Source organism: Ambystoma mexicanum, chromosome 11, assembly GCF_040938575.1.
Source record: "Ambystoma mexicanum isolate Mex_15411 chromosome 11, UKY_AmexF1_1, whole genome shotgun sequence".
Taxonomy (NCBI): domain Eukaryota; kingdom Metazoa; phylum Chordata; class Amphibia; order Caudata; family Ambystomatidae; genus Ambystoma; species Ambystoma mexicanum.
Genome location: NC_090934.1, coordinates 1,056,148,052 through 1,056,167,872, shown reverse-complemented (window position 1 = coordinate 1,056,167,872; position 19,821 = coordinate 1,056,148,052). Strand labels below are relative to the sequence as shown.

The 19,821-nt window shown below is 45.2% G+C and overlaps 1 protein-coding gene across 1 annotated transcript in view; it reads right to left on the bottom strand.

Moving 5' to 3' along the window:
* The window catches only part of ABHD2 (abhydrolase domain containing 2, acylglycerol lipase), a 491,761-nt gene that overhangs the window by 375,297 nt on the left and 96,643 nt on the right, over positions 1-19,821 (bottom strand). Inside the window, exon 3 of the mRNA XM_069624300.1 lies at positions 16,563-16,761. Within this exon, the coding sequence (XP_069480401.1) occupies positions 16,563-16,756 (194 nt within the window). The 5' untranslated portion in view covers positions 16,757-16,761. The remainder of the gene's footprint in view (positions 1-16,562; positions 16,762-19,821) is intronic.

Sequence of the window (19,821 nt, the reverse complement as noted above, 5' to 3'; positions counted from 1 at the left end):
CACATGGCTGCTGTAAGCTATGACGAGGCTTGGAATCGGACCAGCTCAAGAGGGGATTTGAACCTCTCTCAGCCGAGGTATGATGCCTACCAGGGAGAAATACAGAGACCGTACTACCCCGGAGGTGGGTATGGCAGTTTTACTTGGTGCTAGACACATCGATATTGGGGTTTTCGGCAAGATGGCGAATGTTTGAAGCTTTTCTGTGGCTGATCAAACCTATTTTCCAAGAGTTAGGGTGTGGCTTAGAATGAGGAGCGAATTTCATCTAGTGAGTTATCCTAGATGAGGTGTTGGGATTGGATTGGAGAAGTCTTAGATTTTCTTCCTTGCAGTTTTTCAGGGGGGTTATTGTGGGTACCAAATGATGCTCAAAGTCCAATAATGCCCAAGGCCACAACAACCGACGAGTTTAGGCTGGGCATTAAAAGGCTGGACTGCTTAGTCATGGACAATCCTGTAGTAAAATCCTTCTGTCTATACTGTTGGAGATCTGTTTAGAACTAGACCATCAGCAATGATAATATTATAGTTTTCAATAGCCAATATAGAACCTGCATAGGCCCAATGCAAGCGCAGTGAAGAATTTTGATAATAATTCAACCTAGGCCATCGACGCAATACATCGAAGCCAATCATTTCCTTCAGCCCTTCCAATCTGGCTTCAGACCCTGATGCGGCATGGAATGGATTACCATCCAGGTGATTGACAATGTTTAAGGGCATCATTGCCTTCTGGTTCTCTCGACCTCTCAGCAGCATTCGACACAGTAAACCACCAGACACTCACTGACATTCTACATCGTCGCAAGGGAATCAGAGAGATGGTTCTCAGATGGTTCTAATCCTGCCTTGCTAACCACCACCAATTATTCCAAATGGATTTCTCCAGATCATCAACTCTATCCGTTTCCATGTGATAATGTCCTGCAAAAAGACTGTGTGGCACAAAAGACGCTGCAAAAAAGCAGGGGTTGCGGCGACATTATCACATTGAAACAGCGGGCGACACCCCTGAAGCCCCTGTTTAAAAAAAAATAATCTCCTTTCTCCCTTAAGGAGCAGTGGGGGACAGCCCTGCTCCCCTTACAAATGGTCACCATAGACAGTGTCGCCACAGCTTTTTCCCAGTGACTATATGTATGGTGACCATTTGTGTGGGAGAAATATTACCGGATACCCTCTATCCACTGTGTAGCCCCACATGTCTCCATCCTCTCTCTGTGATCTGCAGCCTTTACATGGAACCGCTCTGAACCCACTTGGGTTCACACAACATCAACATCCACCAATTAGCAGATAACACACAGCTCTAACTCAAGATTTCTTCAGTTGAAAACATCCACAAGCTTATGGCCTGCCTCACATTCACCCACTCCTTAATGTCCAATGGTTATCTGAAGCTTAAACCCTGAAAGACTGAATTCCTACTGCTGACCAACAACATCAAACACCAAAACATCCACACCTGGCTCTCCATTCTGAATCTCGAGGGCTTCACACCCGAGCCGACTCCCTGAGACATAATCCTTGTAGTTCGACATACACCTTAGCAGCACAAAGCAAGGAATACACAAACTGCTAGATAACAACATTCTCACCTGTGAAAGATCAAGCCCTTGAGCCCAGAAAACAACTTCAGATTGGCTGCCCAAGCCTTGGTCCTCTTCCACCTGGGTGCAGTGGTGGCTGGCGAATGTTTTCATTGGGAGGGCGTAAATATTTTCCATGAATCTATGAGAGCGATGAGCCTAGAGAGGGACTCCCAGCCAATCAAGATGCATGCCAGGGTGGGTGGGATCCCTCTAAATGTTTTCAATCATGAGTTAAATTGGAGCATTTTTAAAGCACACATTTTGGGAAGAATTGGGTGAAGAGACATGCAAGTTACATTCTGTTTGTAAAATCCAATAGAGGCCAGATCACCAACAGTGCACAGAAGCTTTTTAGTGATGTCTTTACCCACAATAAATGCCAATATTCTTACATGGTATGAAGACACTTTTCCTACTGGCTCTGCCTAATGCTTGCAGTAATGCCACTTTTAAGAAAGCAAGCCCATGATGCCACAAGAAGATTCATGTTGGCGTTACCGATAAAACACTAATGACACTAAGAAAACATGCACATGCTCTCACGGCCAACATATGCAAGTAGCCTCAGGCAATGTAAAGTGGTATTGTGGCCTGCTGTTTGTTTTGTCTGTAGTATGAGTATTGTGCTGCAAGAATGCGTGTCAATGCTGGTTCTGTCCATAGATGCCAGTATTCCCATGAATAAACCTCATTTAGTCTTAACCTGTAATGTAATAATGTTACTGGCTGGACTACCTGGCATCTAGATATGCCAGTGTATCCATGTAGCTCTTAATGTTATAGATGTCGAACAGTTAACAGCTATAGATATTGTTTAAGTAATGCTAATCTACAAGATAATCACTTCTACTAGAGGTGTTTGGAGTGTAGGGGAAAACTAAGTGCTGGACAAAGCCTTCTGTGTTGTACTGCTTGATGGAACATTCTCTTAAACATTATGCTTCCAAGCTCAACATTGCTTACTTGGGCGGGCACTTCCAAAGAGCACTTCCCTTTCCAAGACGCTCTTCTGAATGGTGCCAAAAACAAGCTGCATAAAAAGAGGACTCCTGCAACTTATTGTCACAGTCCCCAATGCCAGAATTACACAGAAGGCAGCAGGAGAAAATGGTGTTTCTATGCAAATGCTCCTCCTGTGCTCACCAGGCTGAATGAATTATTTATAGGGTGCATAGCTATCTGGGTGCCAGTTTGTCTTTGTGAGGAATAAAAACAGAGCCTTGCGGTTAAGAACTCAGGGTTATGAGTGCAGGTGTTGTGGAAGACGGGAGCAACATATGAGGCCCTCAGAACGACAATGCAACCTTCCTCTGATGGTTATTCTGTGGGTGCTGAAGATCGTCAGAACATTTGCCAAATTTGCAGAAATTGTTGGCTGTTTTCCTGCCCATCAAGGCTTCTGCCCCCTCTAATGAATTTCGAAAGAGGCCAAAACAAAAGCTGAAAATATGTGTTACAAGCCACTTTGCGTCATCAATAGCAATTAAGGAACAGTCTGACCCTCTCAATGCTCACTCTAAAGCATACAAATCCTGGAGCAATCTATAGGCAGCCCAAGTGGCAGACATTGAAGCTCTGGCTGAATGATAGGAGGCAGCATAAGATCTTTTCAAGGGGGCTTTGACACATCTGCCAGTCACATCATTCAGCTCCGCAGCCTCAGGCACAGTGTCGGTTTTTTCGTGATGTGCGGGGAAGTGAAGAGTAGAACTCGAGTGTAAATAGGGAGTTTCATCTGACACGTTTTACATACATGATAGAAAATGTGGAATAGTTGTTCATTCTGAACCCTACCAATTGCATGCCAAGAACTCTTTAACCTGCCCCAACAATGTATGGTCAGACGAGAGGGCCCTAGGATGGCAACAGCTCTTCTTTAGAGAACCTCATGCCATGCTGGACCCTTAGCGATAAGAGCCACAGGAAAGAGGTTATGTGTAGGCATCAGAGGAGGATTAGGCAACACAGGAGAAGGCATGGCAAGTGGGATAGGAGTAGGCAAGGTCCACTGTTTAAGCAAAGCAAGTGCAGACTATGAGGTATCCAGCATTTAAAGGGCTCTAATCAGAGTTAAGCAAAGACCTCTGACATGAACCGGATCCATGTCAATTACGCTTTTCCTCATGATGCTGTAGATGCAATGCACGGAGGAAAAAGGGGACTCCTTAGGTAATGCGTTCCTGCTGCCCTCCATCACACAGTTTAACTCCTCGGGTAGAGCAAACGCAGGATCCAAATGTCGAAGTAAAAAGACTACTTGTGTGAAGCGACTCTTTTCGCCACCACTTATCTTCCAGCAAGAGCTGTACTGTGGTAAACGTGCAGCAGCAGCGCCCGAAGTAACAGAATTCCTCAGACAGAAGAGCGTGGCTTAACCACGGGGGATCCCGAGTCAAGACCAACAGTTAGCGCCTACGGCAGTAGGGCGTCTTGCTGCATCTCCATCCCTCCAGTTGCAGCCGCAGGTGTCGGAGGGGGTGGCAGTTGCACAGAACTGCTAGTAGACTAACAGACTAAAGTATAGGAGACGGCTCGCTGAAGGGGTACTATATGTACCATCCAGGGTGAGGGCCCAATGAATACGATAGTGAAAGTTCTGCTTAGAAGAAAGGGGTCTTTGGAGGCCCAATACCACACAACGTTATAATTGGGACGAGAAAGAAGGACAAAGAGGAAGCAAAGTCACATACATGTGTTCTGTTTCTTACAAAATAGAACATGCACAGCTGCACTAGCGAGTTTAATATAGCTCGTGGAGGTTTAAATGTTTTTTGTAAGAAAGATGCAGGCTGCCAAACATTCCCATTGGCGTCCCACATAACGGAGCAATTTTATAAAACATGGCTGTTCCTTAACATGCATACTCAGTGCATACTCAGTGCACTCCGTCACGCATTGCTCACACGCTAAAATGCACACGTTCAAGCACTTGCGCTCACACAGACAAAACTTTCCTGGGACACAATCGCACATACTTTTAAACATTACATAATAAATGGATACAATGTTTTCCGCACCTTCTAAAAACACTGCTTTCTGCTACCGAATTCCATACTATGCAATGACCCGGGTGGCCTTCCTCTGGCATAGGGCCTCAGCAATTCACTGGCCTGTTTCTGCTTTCAGTCAGTAGTTTCATTAAATTATGAAGTCAAAGATGGTCGGCGGGCCATCCTTCAGATGCCCCACCAGCCTTCTCATTTAACGGCCAAGTAATTTAGCGTAGAGCCAACAGCTCTCGGAGCACAACACACAAGGAAAGGTGCTTGGAGACGGACGCGCCCTTGTGAAGCTTTGTTCCCCCTACTGCAATCACTAGCCAGTAACCACCACATGACGGCGCTGTGCCTCAAAATCAGGCAGCAGCAGTGCAAGGTCATTAAATGATGTCAATTGTGACCTTTTTTAAAGCATGCAACATCACATCTTTTCTCCGAGGAGCTTGCCATGCTGGCAACAAGGGATGCGCCCCTGCACACTCCCATATTAGCTCTCTCTCACTAAATGGTTCAAATGTTCTTCTAGAAGGCCTCCTGGCAACTACCCTGGCCCTCATGAGATATGTCCTACATGCTGCCACACAACTCAAAGGACTCTGCAAATTCAGCACATCAACCAACCCTCATCAAACTGCACTGGCTCCCCACTGCAAGCATGCATAATCTTAAAATCTAGCTGTTTCATCTACAAGGCTGTCACCATGAAGTCCCCAAGCTATCTCGCTGAGAAACTCAGCATCTTTGGATGCCTACGATCGACCAGAAGTAAGGACATGTGCAGGATGAAAAAAATAAAACCACCCGTCTCTGCCATCTATGCCCACAGAATCTGGAACCCATTCTCCGTCAACATACTCGCCCCCTCACTGCTACATTTCAGGAAGGAGCACAAGACACTCCTCTTGAAGGAATGGCTACTCTACAACACCTCAGTCCTCATACCATCCCAAACAGCGACTGGGTGATTTGCTCCCCAGTTTGCGTTCTCCTCTCCATCTAAGTAAACTGCTGACAGGGAAATACCTTCTTGCATTGCCCAGAACCAGAGCTGCATTGCCTCTCTGCACAGTAGTAGTTACCCTACACCACCTCTCTTGTTGAGGTAGTGCATGGCCACTGTGTTGTCCGTCAATAGCAGGGCATTCTTTCCCCATACAGTGGGCAGAAAGGCCTTCATTGCTAGTCTGATTGCCCTCAGCTCCAAAAGTTTGATATGTAGTTTGAACTCGGATGGAGAACAATGACCGCTAATTGGCAGATTGTTGGTGTGGGCTCCACATCCATGAGTGAGGCGTCCGTCACTACCATTATCTCCGGCCATGGCTGTCAAAAGGATTCTCCCTTGAGAATGTTGTCCTTGCAAGCCCACCACAGATGGTCTTGAGAGACTCTGCTCAGAACATTCAGATGGTCTCACATATTCCCTGAGAATTGGGACCACAGAGTCCTGAGGGCCCATTGAAGGCATCTCATTCTCAATCAGGCCTCTGGCACCAGGAAACTGCAGGATGGCATGAGACCGAGCAACCTCAAAAAATTGAACACCGGAAGATGCTGGGCACTCTGGAATTTGGTAACCAACTGCAGAATGCCTTGAGCTCTCACCTCGGGTGGAAAGGCTTTTCCTGTGGAAGCACTGCTCCAATGAACTGGAGTCTTTGGGATGGTATCATGTGGGACTTCTTGTAATTGAGAGAAGCCTATGGCAAAATTTCCTGCACAAGGAGAGGATCCAGAATTCTGAAAGTTGTTCCCTGGTGGATGATCCTGAGGCCTTCTCCTGAAAGGAAGACAGTAACCTTGGGCTACAGTTTCCAGTGCCCAAGCATCTGAAGTAATGCCTCGCCATTCGTTCAGATGAATGAGTACGTCTGCCTCACACCAGGGTCTTAGAGTGGTTTAGAGGCGGCTGAAGAAGTGGCTGAGGATAAAGCTGCTGCCACTTGGATTGGCTTAGCACCTCTCCCTCGTCCACCACAAGGGAATCTTCTCTGACCTCTTTGACCGGTTTGTCCACTTCCTCTTCCAACTGAGGAGTAGACTCTAAAAGAACTTACCCCTCCAGGAAGATGAGTCAGAGTATGGGGTATTGAGGCTGTCAAATGGCAGTGCTAAGGGATTTAGCCGCCGCTTGTTAGGCCAGCAGCTTTTCGAAACGCTCATCCGACTTGCTACAAAACAGGCTCAACCCGTCAAAGGGCATGTTGAGTAGCCTAGCTTGGACATCTGGTGCAAACCCGGACTTCCTCAACCACGCAAATCTGTGTAACACTGTACTAGCTGCCAAGGATCTGCTGATGCTGTCTGCAGTATCCAGGCCTGACTGTAGACATTCACCCATTGCCTCCTTACCATACTTGATGATTGACAGGATGCCGTCTCTTTCCTCCCCTTCTGCGATGTGGTCAGTTGCCATAGCTACGCAATCCCAAAGGGTAAACATAAACCTTGACAAAGTACAAGTCACATTTGTTGATTTTAAAGCCATACTGTCTTTTCCGCCCAGGAATCCACTCTCTTATCATCCCTATCAGAAGGGATAGATGGGTATGCTGACTGCTTGGTAAATGTAGCAGCCTGAACCACCAATCTTTCTGGTGTTGGGTGTTTAGATACTCTGGGTCGCTGCTCGATGGTCTGTATTTTTTGGAAACATTATTTACTGCAGCCGCAGTTTCTGACGTATCCCAATAATTGTGAGAGAGTTGTCGTTTCTCTTTTCCATATCTAGTAATATTGCATAGGGTTAATTATAGTTGATGGTTCTATGATGTATGACTCCACAGGGAAGAATGGAACTATTCTTGGGAAAGTATCATCTGATTTGCTGAAGATGCAACTCACTGACCCCATGTTGATGTTTAATTGCTTACAGCTAATGTAAAAAGCGTACAGGCTTTACTTACCTTGAGTATAGGGGTGTTATCCTAAAATAAGTTACAGCTATTGCTTCCCTTAGTCTGTGAACTGAAAAGCAATAGTAATTGAATATTAAGGTCCAACTCCCCTAAAATAACTGTTATTCCGAATCAGAGTTGTAGGTGTTTTACTGTTGCTAGAATAAGTGTTGCACTATTCACAAAAAGTATATTGTCCAGTTAGTATATAGTGATTTCTTGCTGAGCATCACGTACAACTGCTAGGGTCTACTACCCCCATTTTACTGAAAGTAATCTAAAAAGTAACTATTGGTTTCACTTCCCTAGAACTCCCGTTAGGTGTTCCAAATTAGGTTATAAGCTTTGGTCTGAGCACCTTCAAGCATAGTGTTGTGTTTTTCTATAATGTTTTTATATGATCCGTGATAGTACTTATCCCCCCCTTGCCCCGCCCCCCCACCCAAGATGTATCTGGGCCTACTTCTATTTAAATAAACCATTATTTCTATAGTGTGTCAGTGTTTCTTTGGACCATTTGTATTACAATTTCTTTGTACTGATTCTACTGCCCTCTCTCCCTCCTAGGATAAGCCTGGCTGCTCTGTCTATGCTACCCTGAACTCAGGTGGCACAGTCTTATACTAAGCGTGGGGTCTTGTACCGCCTCAATTGAATGGTTTTGCTAAGCCTTTAGTTGGACTTCAGAAAAACTGTCCTAACAGTGTCTGGCCACACTGTCCAGGTCATCTGCGTATAAGAGCCACTATAAGAATTGAGTTCCCAACCGCGGGGGGAAAGGCCCTTGCCTGCAAAAGATACGGACCAATGTCTGCGATTTAAAGTTTAAACAAGGACAATACCAGGATATACCCCTGTTAAGCATCTACATGTTCCAATGGAGCTTGATAATTGTCCATGGCGATTTAATCTGACCTAAATGGACGTATCTGTATACACGGTCTTTCACCATTTCCAACAAGAGTACCGTACAGGCCCAATCTTTCAGATCTGCCGAAAGTCTCGTACTCTTTACGGTCGAAAGCCTGTTTGAAGTCAATAAAGGCTAGAAAGACTAGCTGACCTGAACAACAGACTATCTTTCATTACGGCCAAGGTGACCAGGTTTACTACTGTTCCTAAACCTGGATTGGAAGACATCTCTTGTTTTGCTTTTATGCGTCCACCACCCTGAAAGATGTTTTAGGACCAACTTCGCGAAGATCTTGCCTGCAACGCCCAGAAGTGCTATGGGCCTGCAATTTTCTGGGAGAGAAAATTCCTTTTTTTTTTTAAATTGGAACAATGACTGATTTCTTCCGTGAGCTGGGAATTTTGGGTCTTTAGGACTTGTTCAAATGTGGTGAATAGTATGTTTGTCCATTCTTCTGGATGGTTCTTCAGCATTCTCTTAGAAAGGCCATCATGGCCCGGAGCTCTGGAATTATTTGGATTTGAGATAATCATTCCGATGTCCTCTCTATCAAAGTCCAGATTCCAATGTTCACTCTAACGTCCGCTTTTTTCACTTCATCCGTTTCTTCTGCAGCAAACAGGGTTTGAAAGTGAAACGGTCATGTTTCTTCTGCTACAGAGTTTGTTTGAACATCAACTTGATGCCCAGAGTTACTGCCTTGTAACAAGGCCCACATTGAGGCACTGTTTTTGGTGACCTGAGCTTTCAACATGGCCTCTGCATCTCTTTGCATCATGATCATTCAATGACTTAAGCCTGTGTTTTTGGCCTGGTTTGAGTTGTTTAATTTTGTTGTAGGAATCTTTTGTTTCGTTATTTGGTCTTCTGATTTCTCTTCTTACCACTCTCTTTCTTGCTTGAATGACTATCGAAAATATGCAAGTGTTACCATCTTGGATGAGTTCCGTCATGCTGTATTGCAAATGGATTCAGGATAGTCGGGTAATTTTGAATTTGTTAATTGTACGCCTTTAATGTTACGTTTAATTCGAAAAGAGATGTACCATACCGATTTTGTCACTGTGTCAGAATTAGGTTTTTGTTATAGAACTCTTTGATTGGAGAGTGAATTGGCAGATTCTACACTGTCAAGACTGGTCGATGGTCACTGTTGGCTTGTGAGAGTATAGTCAAATCTTTAATCCATCCATGTAATTCTCTGGACACAAAGACATAGTCTAGCATGGACATTGATGGGCCCCTTATCCAGGTAGGTTGCTGTGGTATATCCCCTGGGAGTGTGCCGTTCACCATTAGGAGGTATTTGTGCATCATTAAGTTCATCCAAGCTTTCTGTCTTGGTTGGTTGTTAGTTCTTTGATTATTAGAGCATGATATATCGAAGTAGCCCGTGATTACGACTCCAATCCTTGATCCGAGGCACATGCATTTAGTAATGCAATCATTGCCGATACGAAGGCTTCTGTGGTTATGGCTTGAGGATTCCAATATACATTTATTATCCCCAGCCCCTTTTTTGTCCATGATATATCAAAAGCGCCATGACAGTTTGGTCGGTTGAACGATCCACTGGGGGGCAGCCAGGGCATCAGGGACATGCCTAGACCGTTCTTGCATCCTGTAATGAGACCACCCATCGGTCTCCCTGTTGTACTGCTCGTAGCATTTACTTGGAGCAACGCATATCCATCCATTGCAACTGAAGATAGTAAACATGTTTCTTGCAAACTGAAGATTTCCAGCGAGCCAAGAGGGTTTTTCCATTCTTGAAGAAGGTGTTTGAACCCTGTGGTGTTCCAGCTTCCCATTTGAATTAGTGACATCCACCCAACTTCCACAAGCTAATGGTTCTCTTGAGTGATCATTAAGGCCTGCAGGATCCAGGACCAATGTTCTTGTTCAATCTGCATCTCACTTGAGGGAGGAAGTTCAATCAGTCTAGTACAAGAGGTCTTTTTCTGGTGACATGTAATTCCTAAAGGAGGAAACTGGTGGGTCTGTTGGAACCTCTTTGGTCCCACTGAGGAGGGTTTCTCACTTTTTGTTTTTCCCAATCTGTGATGTCAAAGAGGACGTAACCCAGTTTACGAAAATGGGGACCTACTTCCATTACTGTCCGTCTTATCAAAGTGGAAGAGATATGTACAAAAACACTTGTCTAATTCGACATTGTTTACAAATTCAACCAGATCATTGTCTCTTGACTCTGGTACTAGGTTTCGGCATAAGTTGAAACAAGTTCAGGACATTTGTCCTGTTCAAGGTCGAGTGCTCGTATGCATTGTTCAGACATTCTAAAAGACAACTCCCATTTGTTTGTACTGTAAATTGGGTTTCTGTTGGTCATTATGTAAGTTCAGTACTTTCTGTGGAGAATGGGGTGGTAGCCAAGTGCACTTCGGTTAGTCTTGTTCTTTCATTCAAGGTTGTAAATAGCACGCTGAAAAATCCTAATGTGCAATAAAAATTCTTAAAAGTCGTACTGAGTCCTTTTCATAGCATGCATAGGATAGAGGTTTGGATGAAGGCAGGATTTGTATGTGCGGAGGAGTGGGCGACTGAGGTTTCTGTACCAAGATCTCGAATTCTGACTCCACTGAATATGTGGACATGTTCAATAGGTCGTCACACGATGAGCAGGCCAGAAGATTGAAGGCTGTTGAATTTTTTCCTCTCTTGGTCCCTTGGTTTGGTACCTAGTCCTTCTCCTGGATATGGTTTCTTTCCCTTCTTTTTGGTGCACGTTACTGCATAAAGCTGCTATTGCCCATTCTGTTAGAGAGGCTGCAATGACTAAGATTTTTTAGAGTTTGCTCCTTTCGTAGTGCTCCCTCCTTTTTGATTTTTCGGGGGTTTTATTTAATGATCTGTTTTCATGGAGTTAAAGATTGTAAACATAGGATCTCCTTCCTTAATTGCTTCTGTAATCACTTTTGCAGAGTACAAGGTGTCTAAGGTTGATTGCTCTCCTGACCTCTGCACTTGTCGCAGCTTGGAATTCTCCACACTTAGGGTCTCTTGTCTTACAGTCTCTGGGGAAGTCTCCGCTTTCCCATGTAAAACCAAATGATTGATTCTTCACTGGTTTCGCTTTGTTGTCTTATCGTGTTGTGTGGTGAATGATTTTCCGAACAGTCGGAACAGTCGCCATTATCTGTTTAAGAAGCATTGTCTCCAGTTTTCTTAGTTGGACAATACTTATTCAGTCAGGTCAGACTGCACAACCATTTTCTCATTCAATCAATCAGTTACTTATAATAATAATAATTTAGCATTTATATAGCGCCACGAACCCTCAAGTATCCGAGTGCTGCTTATTGTTACCCACGGTGTGTGGTGCTCATTTATTGACCTCGGAAGGATGAAAGGCTGAGTTTGGCCCTGCCGGGATTCAAACCTGCGCCAGCAAGCTCTGCAAAGATGTCAAAGCGAGCACTCTACTCGCTGTGCTATCGGACAGGACTTTTAATGCGCACTGTCACCAAAGGCATCATGGCGCAGTAAAAGATCCATGTGAGAGACCGACGACAGAGACGGGAGCTCCAAAGTTTGGGACCCGCCACCAAAAAAGCTCTTCCCCCGACTTGTTCCTTGCGACACCTGTGGATGCATAAAAGCACAGCATCTGCAGATCTCAAGGAGCGGCCAGGGCAATAGCTGCGCAACTTCTCTTGGATCGCTGAGCAGCCTTTCCCATTCAGGGCACGCTGGACCATACATGAAGCCATACTTTTTACCCGGGACAATGTTTTTGCGCTTTGTCAATGGTTTCGCGCTTTGAAACACCTTGTATAGGCACTTTATTAATGCCATATATCATATCAGATCAAAAGTGACTTATTAATTGCACCCAGTGTTAACTCAAAAGTAGGAGGGTTCAAGTTGGTTATTCCAAATTAACTCCTCGGCGTTGGTTGTATGAAGGAAACAAAAGAGTTAGAGGAGGGGTCAGGAGAATTGGGATATAATATTGGAGAGACTGACACTTTCTTAGTTCGATTGATAGAGGCACTGCTCTTTTCAAACTCCACTCGGGGTTCCATCGTTTTTTTCTCCAATAATTGCATCTGTTTTGCTTCAGTTGTGTTTTGGGGCAGGAGGGGTGTTTCTCTTGGAGCGGTTTCTTCATCTCTCTCATCATCATTGCCAAGACCTTGCTCTTCTTCGTTGGTCACTTGAGTGCACCGTCTCATCAGTTTTCAGAGGGTGAATCAGTGCCCTTGTTTCTGTGATTGATTCACGGGGAGCAGTCAGATTATTACTTTGTTTCGCCTTCACTCAGGCTGGGATTGATGCTGAAGAGGACGCGGGTGTGTCCAATCTTTGCAACCTTTGTCTAGCATTTAAAAGATGTTGAGGAAGCCGCTCTATTTGCCCCTTCAAGTCAGGTAGATATATCAATCAGCGCTGAGTTGGAAATCTCTGTAAAGGATATCTAGTTGGCCACTTGACAGTTCACCCTCTCGGAGGCAAGCCTGAAGTTGTGTTGTACGGACAGGACTTCTTGTGCGAGTCTCTGTGATCTAATACTCTTGTCATGTATGTACTGGCGAATGTCATTTAGAGTTTTCTGAACTCCAGCACCCACGTTCAGGTCCATCTGCTTTATTGTATCTTTTAAATTAGGTCTTGTATACATGGGTTTAACACGTTTTAATGAGAGTTTCTGGCGTTTTGGGCATTGCAGACTTAAGTGTACCGATGTGCCATTTCAAGGCTCTGTAGCTCAAACAAATCAAATATCAGTCTCAAACAGTCAGTAATTCGAACCTAGGATCTTTGAAAGTTTATTGGGTTGTGTCTCAATATGGGAACCCACTTAAGTTGGCGCTCTCTATTTATTCTGAATTCTTAGAACCACCTACAGCCTTAACTGTAACCCAGTATTTACAAAAACAGAGGAGACTCTTCCCCACCTTGTAGGGCCAACAAACTGCACACAGTTTCCCCAATTCACCTGATGTCTGGTTGTGGCTGGCTAATGATCCAAGGCAGCGTTGTCCGTAGTGTTATGCCTACCAACAGCACTGGCACAACGCCCCAACGGTCCTAGACTAACCAGACTCTACTGTGTTCCACTGGGCTCCAACGGGTTCACCACCACTGCCGCCCATCACTCTGCGCCCTTCTTTGCTACTCACAACATGCTACCCGCTGCACCTCAAAGCGTCAATCCACCAAAACGAGCAAATCAAAAACACCCGTGCCTTCCTTCAATAACCCTCTATTCCCCTCCTTTTCTCCCATAACACCTGATGAGTTTTCTAAACAAGTCCTCTCCATGAAAGTTTCATCCAAACAGATGCTCCCCTGCCCCTCCAGAACTATCAAGGACAACATTATCACCATTGCTTCAGCCTTGGCCCATTTCTGCAATCACTCATTTGCCACTGGATCCTTCACCCTCACTCCTCAAGCATTCCCTTGTGCACCTTCTCCTCAAAATACCTTCTGCCGATCGTTCCGGTCTGGCAAATTATCGTACTACCTCTACCATCCCTTTCCTGGGCAACCTCTTGGAGAAGCTGGCCATATTCCAGCTTGTACACCACACTGAATCTGTTGGTTGCCTCCATGACCATCAGTGTGATTTTTGAGCTGCCAGAGGCACGGAAACTGCTCTCTAACCTGGATTCCAGCTCTCCTTCTGTTCTCACCCTTCCTGACCTTTCCTCTGCCCTTTGACATGGTCAATCATGCCACCCTGATAAAACGTCTTTGTGACACCCTCGGCATAACAGACCTGGCTCTGGACTGGTTGACCTCCTTCCTCTCTGATCGACCTTCCCAAGTTCAAATAGGCCCTTTTCTCTCCGCCATCTTACTCTCCACCTGGGTCCCTCAGAGCTTCATCCTCTCACCCTGGCTCTTCAATATCTACTTGGCACTCCCCAGCCCACTTGATCTCCACCTTCTCTTCTAATTTTCAGAGCTATGCGGATGACACGCAGCTCTCTTTCAAGCTTGCCTCCTTTACCACCCCTTCTTCCTCTCTCATTCCCGATTGCCCGTCTGCTATTCAGGCATGGTGCACTAATGATCTGTGCCTGAAGACCAGTAAGAGAGATCCTTCCCATTGGGACCCCTGCTCCCTCCTTCCCACCCACACTCTGGCCACCCTCCTTGGGCCCCCTCCCTTTAGCTAAAAACCATGGCGTCATCTTCGACTCTTCCCTCTCCTCACAATACGTCCTTGTCAAGAAGGCCCACTTACAGCTGCACCTCTTCAGAGGCATTCTTCCCTTTCTCACCTTCCCCCAGAAACTCCATTTCTCCAGAACTACGATTCTCTCCTGGCTGGAGTACTGCAAAAGCCTCTTCCTCAATCTAACCAACTCCTCCGTTCGCCCCCTTCAACTAATCCAGAATAGGACTGCGAGACGTATCGTTGGCCTCAAGCCCAGGGACCGCATCTCTCCAGCCCTTAAATCTCTCCACTGGCTCGCGGTTGCTGCAAGGATCAAGTTCAAGACCCTCTGCATCATCCACAAGGCTTTCTGTGGCCTGGGGCATCCAAGTCTCTCTCGCTAAATAACTCCCTTCTAGAGCCCTTTGCTCAGCTAGCTCAAACTCTCTGCAAATAAGATGCTTTTCAAAGCAGAGAGTGGGGGTAGATCACTCTGCCTCTGCTCTGCAGGTGCCTCCCTCTGGAATGGCCTTCTTGCCCCTCTCAGACTTGAGCCGGATCGCCATAAACTCCTCAACACCCACTTTTTCTCTTCTTCCTTCCCCCCTCCCCCTTCCATGCTAAACTTCCCTCTGCCTGTGACTGGCGGCCTGGTTCCCTCAGTCGAATAGGACGCCAGTTTACCCCCCTGCCCAGTACACCTCTGCACTTGTCCTCCGCCCTTCCCCTCGGGCTCCGCCCTCCTTCCACTTGCACACCATGGAGCTATTCCAGCTATTTTGAACTTGCACTTAGTTGTTGACCCCCCCCTTCCCTTCTGCTTCCCCTTGCCCCGACCACCTGGCCTCCACTGGCACTCTCCTTCTAATGGGCCCTTCCGCCCAGCTCCTGCACTTCCCTACCTCTCGCCTCCCAAGCACTTCTCTTGACAGTACTTTCACAATCTAAATGTTGCATGGCCTATTCGGATCGCTTCTTTCTCCTTTATGTTTCCCCCTCTCCCCTCCCCCTCCTGCCTTGTTGCGCCTCGCAACACTTTTGTAATAGGCACATTACAAATGACCAATACATACAAATAAATTAAAATAGTGGGCCGAGACTTGGCAGGAGAGCAAACCAAGTTTGCCCCAGAGAAAACAACATTAAATTAAGTTATTGCTCAACAAAGTAAATACCAGGGTATGTGGACTGCTCCCCTCCCCCACCCTCCTGGCATTGTAAGATCCACTTCGTAGGGAAGCCGAACACTTCCCAAATAGTGGATAACCCCACAAGTAAGAGTCTTGCTTGTGACTTTGAGTAACTTTGTTTTGGAACACTTTAGGGGTCACTTTACTTTGCATACCAGGAAATTGATCACAGAGACTGAGGAAGGTTGCAGGAAAGGAGCCGAAAGAAATTTTTCTTTCTTCTTATAGCAGATTTTGAAGCATTTAGTGTGTGAAGGTCAGAATAGGTTTTTGACACAGGACAGTAGACATTATTTTGGACATTCTGTCAAGGACTGTCATTAGTTTTGTTGACGCAGGAAACCCCACTAGTTAGGGCGAGTGAGGCATTTTCCAACCCCTTTTATTATTTAAATAAAAGCATTGTTGACAACAAATTACCTGTGTCTGAACTCCGACCCCTCACACCTAATAATAATCATAATCCAGAAAGAGAGACCTACTTGCCCAAGTGGGTCCAGTTGAGGAGGACAGAATCGTATGCCCAAGGTCACCCACAACAAGCTGCTCTTGTAAATGCAGTCCTTGGAACTTTGATCAATAGGGGCAAGTAAAGTTATCCCCAAATTTTCAAGGATGCTTTCACACACCCTTCTGCGGGGAAAATGGGATTGCTCTCAAAAACTTTAGTCCTACTTGAATTCACTACATTTGTTCAGTGAAAACTAGCCAACAGGAGGCATACTAAATTTAAAACAAAAAGAAGTGGAAGAGGATTCTTTCTGAAGAGATTAAAAAAAAGATACATTTCAGCAATTTAAGACAAGTTGCAAACTGTTGAAACATATCAGCAACTTACTCTTTGGTCAGTAGCGGGCAGGATTTGAGAAGAAATCGGGACAAGGCTGTATCTTGGAAAAAAAGTTCTGGTGAAGCAGTTGGACTTTTCAGATTCAGGCACCGGACAATTACGTAAAGGACTGTAGCAACTGCTGCCAGCTTCATGCCGTCAAAGACGGCAGGCATTTCAGGGGTTTCCATCATTGCACTCATTTTGACTGGAAAGAAGAAGATAAACAATAAGTTGAGAGGAACATGAGAGATATGTACAGTAAGACTATAATGGTGGGAGTGCTTGACCTAATCACAGTGAGCTGATGCACATGCGGACACCAATCATTTTAGAGCCTAACGAATGAACACAGTTCAGGGTTTCTGCAAGGAACATCGATTAAAAACTGCAGGGTTCGAAATTGAGGGGAGCTGGGAGCTATTTAGCTCCTACTTGTTGCCTGAAAGAACATGGTTAGCTTACAACCAACAGCTACCAGGGGCTATCTTTGGCCCCACAGGTCAACTGATGCCGAATAAACACACCTATGTAAATGTAACTTTGAGCAATCTATGTATACATTAGGACTCAAGTAAACAACATTTAAAGCATATTTGTTGCGCCATAGCGAGTGTTGCTTGAGGAAGTTCACAGTTTCCTGGTAGCTATTTGGGTTGTTTGAGCATGTTGAATGGGTATAATCTCAGTCCTCTTTGTTATATGGAGGTCGTGCTACCACTAATCCATTCGGTGTTCTCCCTCTCCATTGACTAAATACTTTGACTGCACCCTTGTGTCATTCGTGTGCGGGTACCTGGATTTTTGGCAATTTGTGAGGTTATTTTCCAAGACATATGTTTTTCTCTGTCCAGCACCCTGATGTGAATGTGCGTTTTGGGTTGTGTGGGTAGGTGCGAGGGAGGGAGGGAGGCGCGGGGGGTGGGTGGGTGTAGGTGCGCCCACACACTTGAGATCTTTGTACGGTGAAGGATGGGGCTCGTCAGGAGGATAGGAATCTCGTAAGGGACTGATGGGAGGGCCTGGCTGTATAGCGCCTGCTGTGTTTTTTCTTCCTTAGTACTTAGCTATTTTCTACCTTGTCGCTTTATTTCGTTCTCTACGATGTGTGGATGTGTCAATATATGACTGTATTGACGTTTCACTATTCTCTATTCATCTTTACAATGTGGTGCAAAATGTGCTCTCACCACTAGTGATTTTGAAGTGATAATTGATACGATAAACAACATATAGCTTTTGCCTGTGAACCTTATTCGAAGCTGAAGGGTCCCTAAATCGAGATATGAAGAGCCTTCTTGATTGCAAAAATACTGATCAACTGTCAAAGAAATATTGACACTTTGCAGTAGTGACCAAGAACACACAAAATCCCAAATGATTATATGAGTGTTTATTACCAACCTAGTCCTGTAATTGATTAAGTAACATCTTTCCATGAACTTTAATCGATAGAACACTTAGTGAAGTGGGTTGTTGACATTTAGGGTCAGTACATATAACTGTTTAAATGATTGGAAAAATTGTACAATGGAGAGAAATAACTAGAACAATGGGAATGTACAAATACAAGGGGTGGGGGACAGATTTTTTTCCCCCTAGAAGTAGTGACTACGAAGAAAGTAGGTCCAGTGACTGGATGGGCTTGGATTACCAATTTATTTTACAGACATACAACGCAGTACTGCTGGCCATGAACCGGGCCATTCTACAAATAATTGGTTAACGTGTTTATCAATCATATGGCTGTGAAGGAACTCCTGTCAACCCAGAACAATCTTGAATGAACCCCCCCACTCCACAAGATGTGGATAAAATAACAATAATATCTATCCTGGTGGGGGATGCGTGAATTTGGATTATTTTGATTTCAGGTTTGATGAGAATATGGCATGGTCAAGCCATATTGCTGGATACACCACACATATGGCCATCCTGAGATGCACCCCATTTTCAACTCTGCAACGAGTAGCTTCTATACTGAAGGTTTACCAGGCTAAACCTGTGTCCATTAGTATTGGTGCTGGCATCTTGGGTGGATCAAATGTGAAGAAATTGCAGTTTACACAAAATGCCAGCCCCACCCCAGCACGTCCACCCAGCACTTGCATAGAAATTGGTTTGCCTTCTAAATCTGAAGCTGATGAGTTGGGCCGCCATTTAGTCAAATCTATTATTACCCAACAGCCCTAAAACTGAACAATCTATGCTGTTCGAATGTCAATTGTTTCCATAAAATCTCCTGACTATTCTTTGGGAAAGTAAACCAATTTACCAAAATGTAATACCAAGCATCTTTTTGGGTCTCAATGTTTGACATGTCCATTACATTTGAAAGCATGCCTCATTAGGGCTCTCTGTCCCAATGAAGGCCCGCGAGGATAAGGCCCTGTTTGCGCCTCCATCCCATCCATGCCACACAGGATCGCGGAGAGGGCAGCAGCCCTTTCCCCACAGTAGTGCAGAATTAGTCCAAGCAGCCACGACCCTTCACTTGCACTGCCGGAGCAGCTGCGTATTTAAGTGCACCATCCTGTGCACCATCATCCAACTGAAAGGTGAGAACGCCTGTTTGTGCAGAGTAAGAAGCATATCAGCCTTAAAAATGCTTCATTGATGCACAGATGTGGATGATTTCCTGCAAGATGGCCACCGGCTTTAGTTTGAGGCTTGTGTTGCGTTGCTAGGCAACAGATGTTGCATTTGATATTTGATTTCTGCAAATCCGCTGGCAGACGGAAGCCGGCCCGTTGCGGCGAATAGGAGGATAAGGTCCTGTTTGTGCATCGGAACGCACCACCAAACCGACATCCTCCCCTTTTGGGTTTCCTATAAAGGTAGTACTTCTACATCCTCTCGCCTCTTAACCAGTTCATTTAATTGCCTTCCAGCACCCTTCTTCATCCCTCAGCTGTTTACCTGTTCACCTCCCAGAGCTGGCCCGCGTTACTCATGCGACAATTGCCCTCTACCTTACCATTGTGACCTCAAGGATTCCAATTCTCCATGTGAAGGAGAGTATATGCCTTCACCTAACATTTTTGTGATACTCGCCCAACATAATGAACTACACATGACTCGTCAATTGTTATTTTATGGTCTTCAAACACAGCCTCACATTATTTTGCCACTGCGAGATGAACTACTGCGCACTGCAGGTCTGCCAGCCCCAATCTGAGCCTAATCTGCACTCGGCACTCTAATTTAAGGCCAGCCTCCCTGTCGTTTACACTTTTAGCATAATTGTATTGTTTCATTACCTGGACTA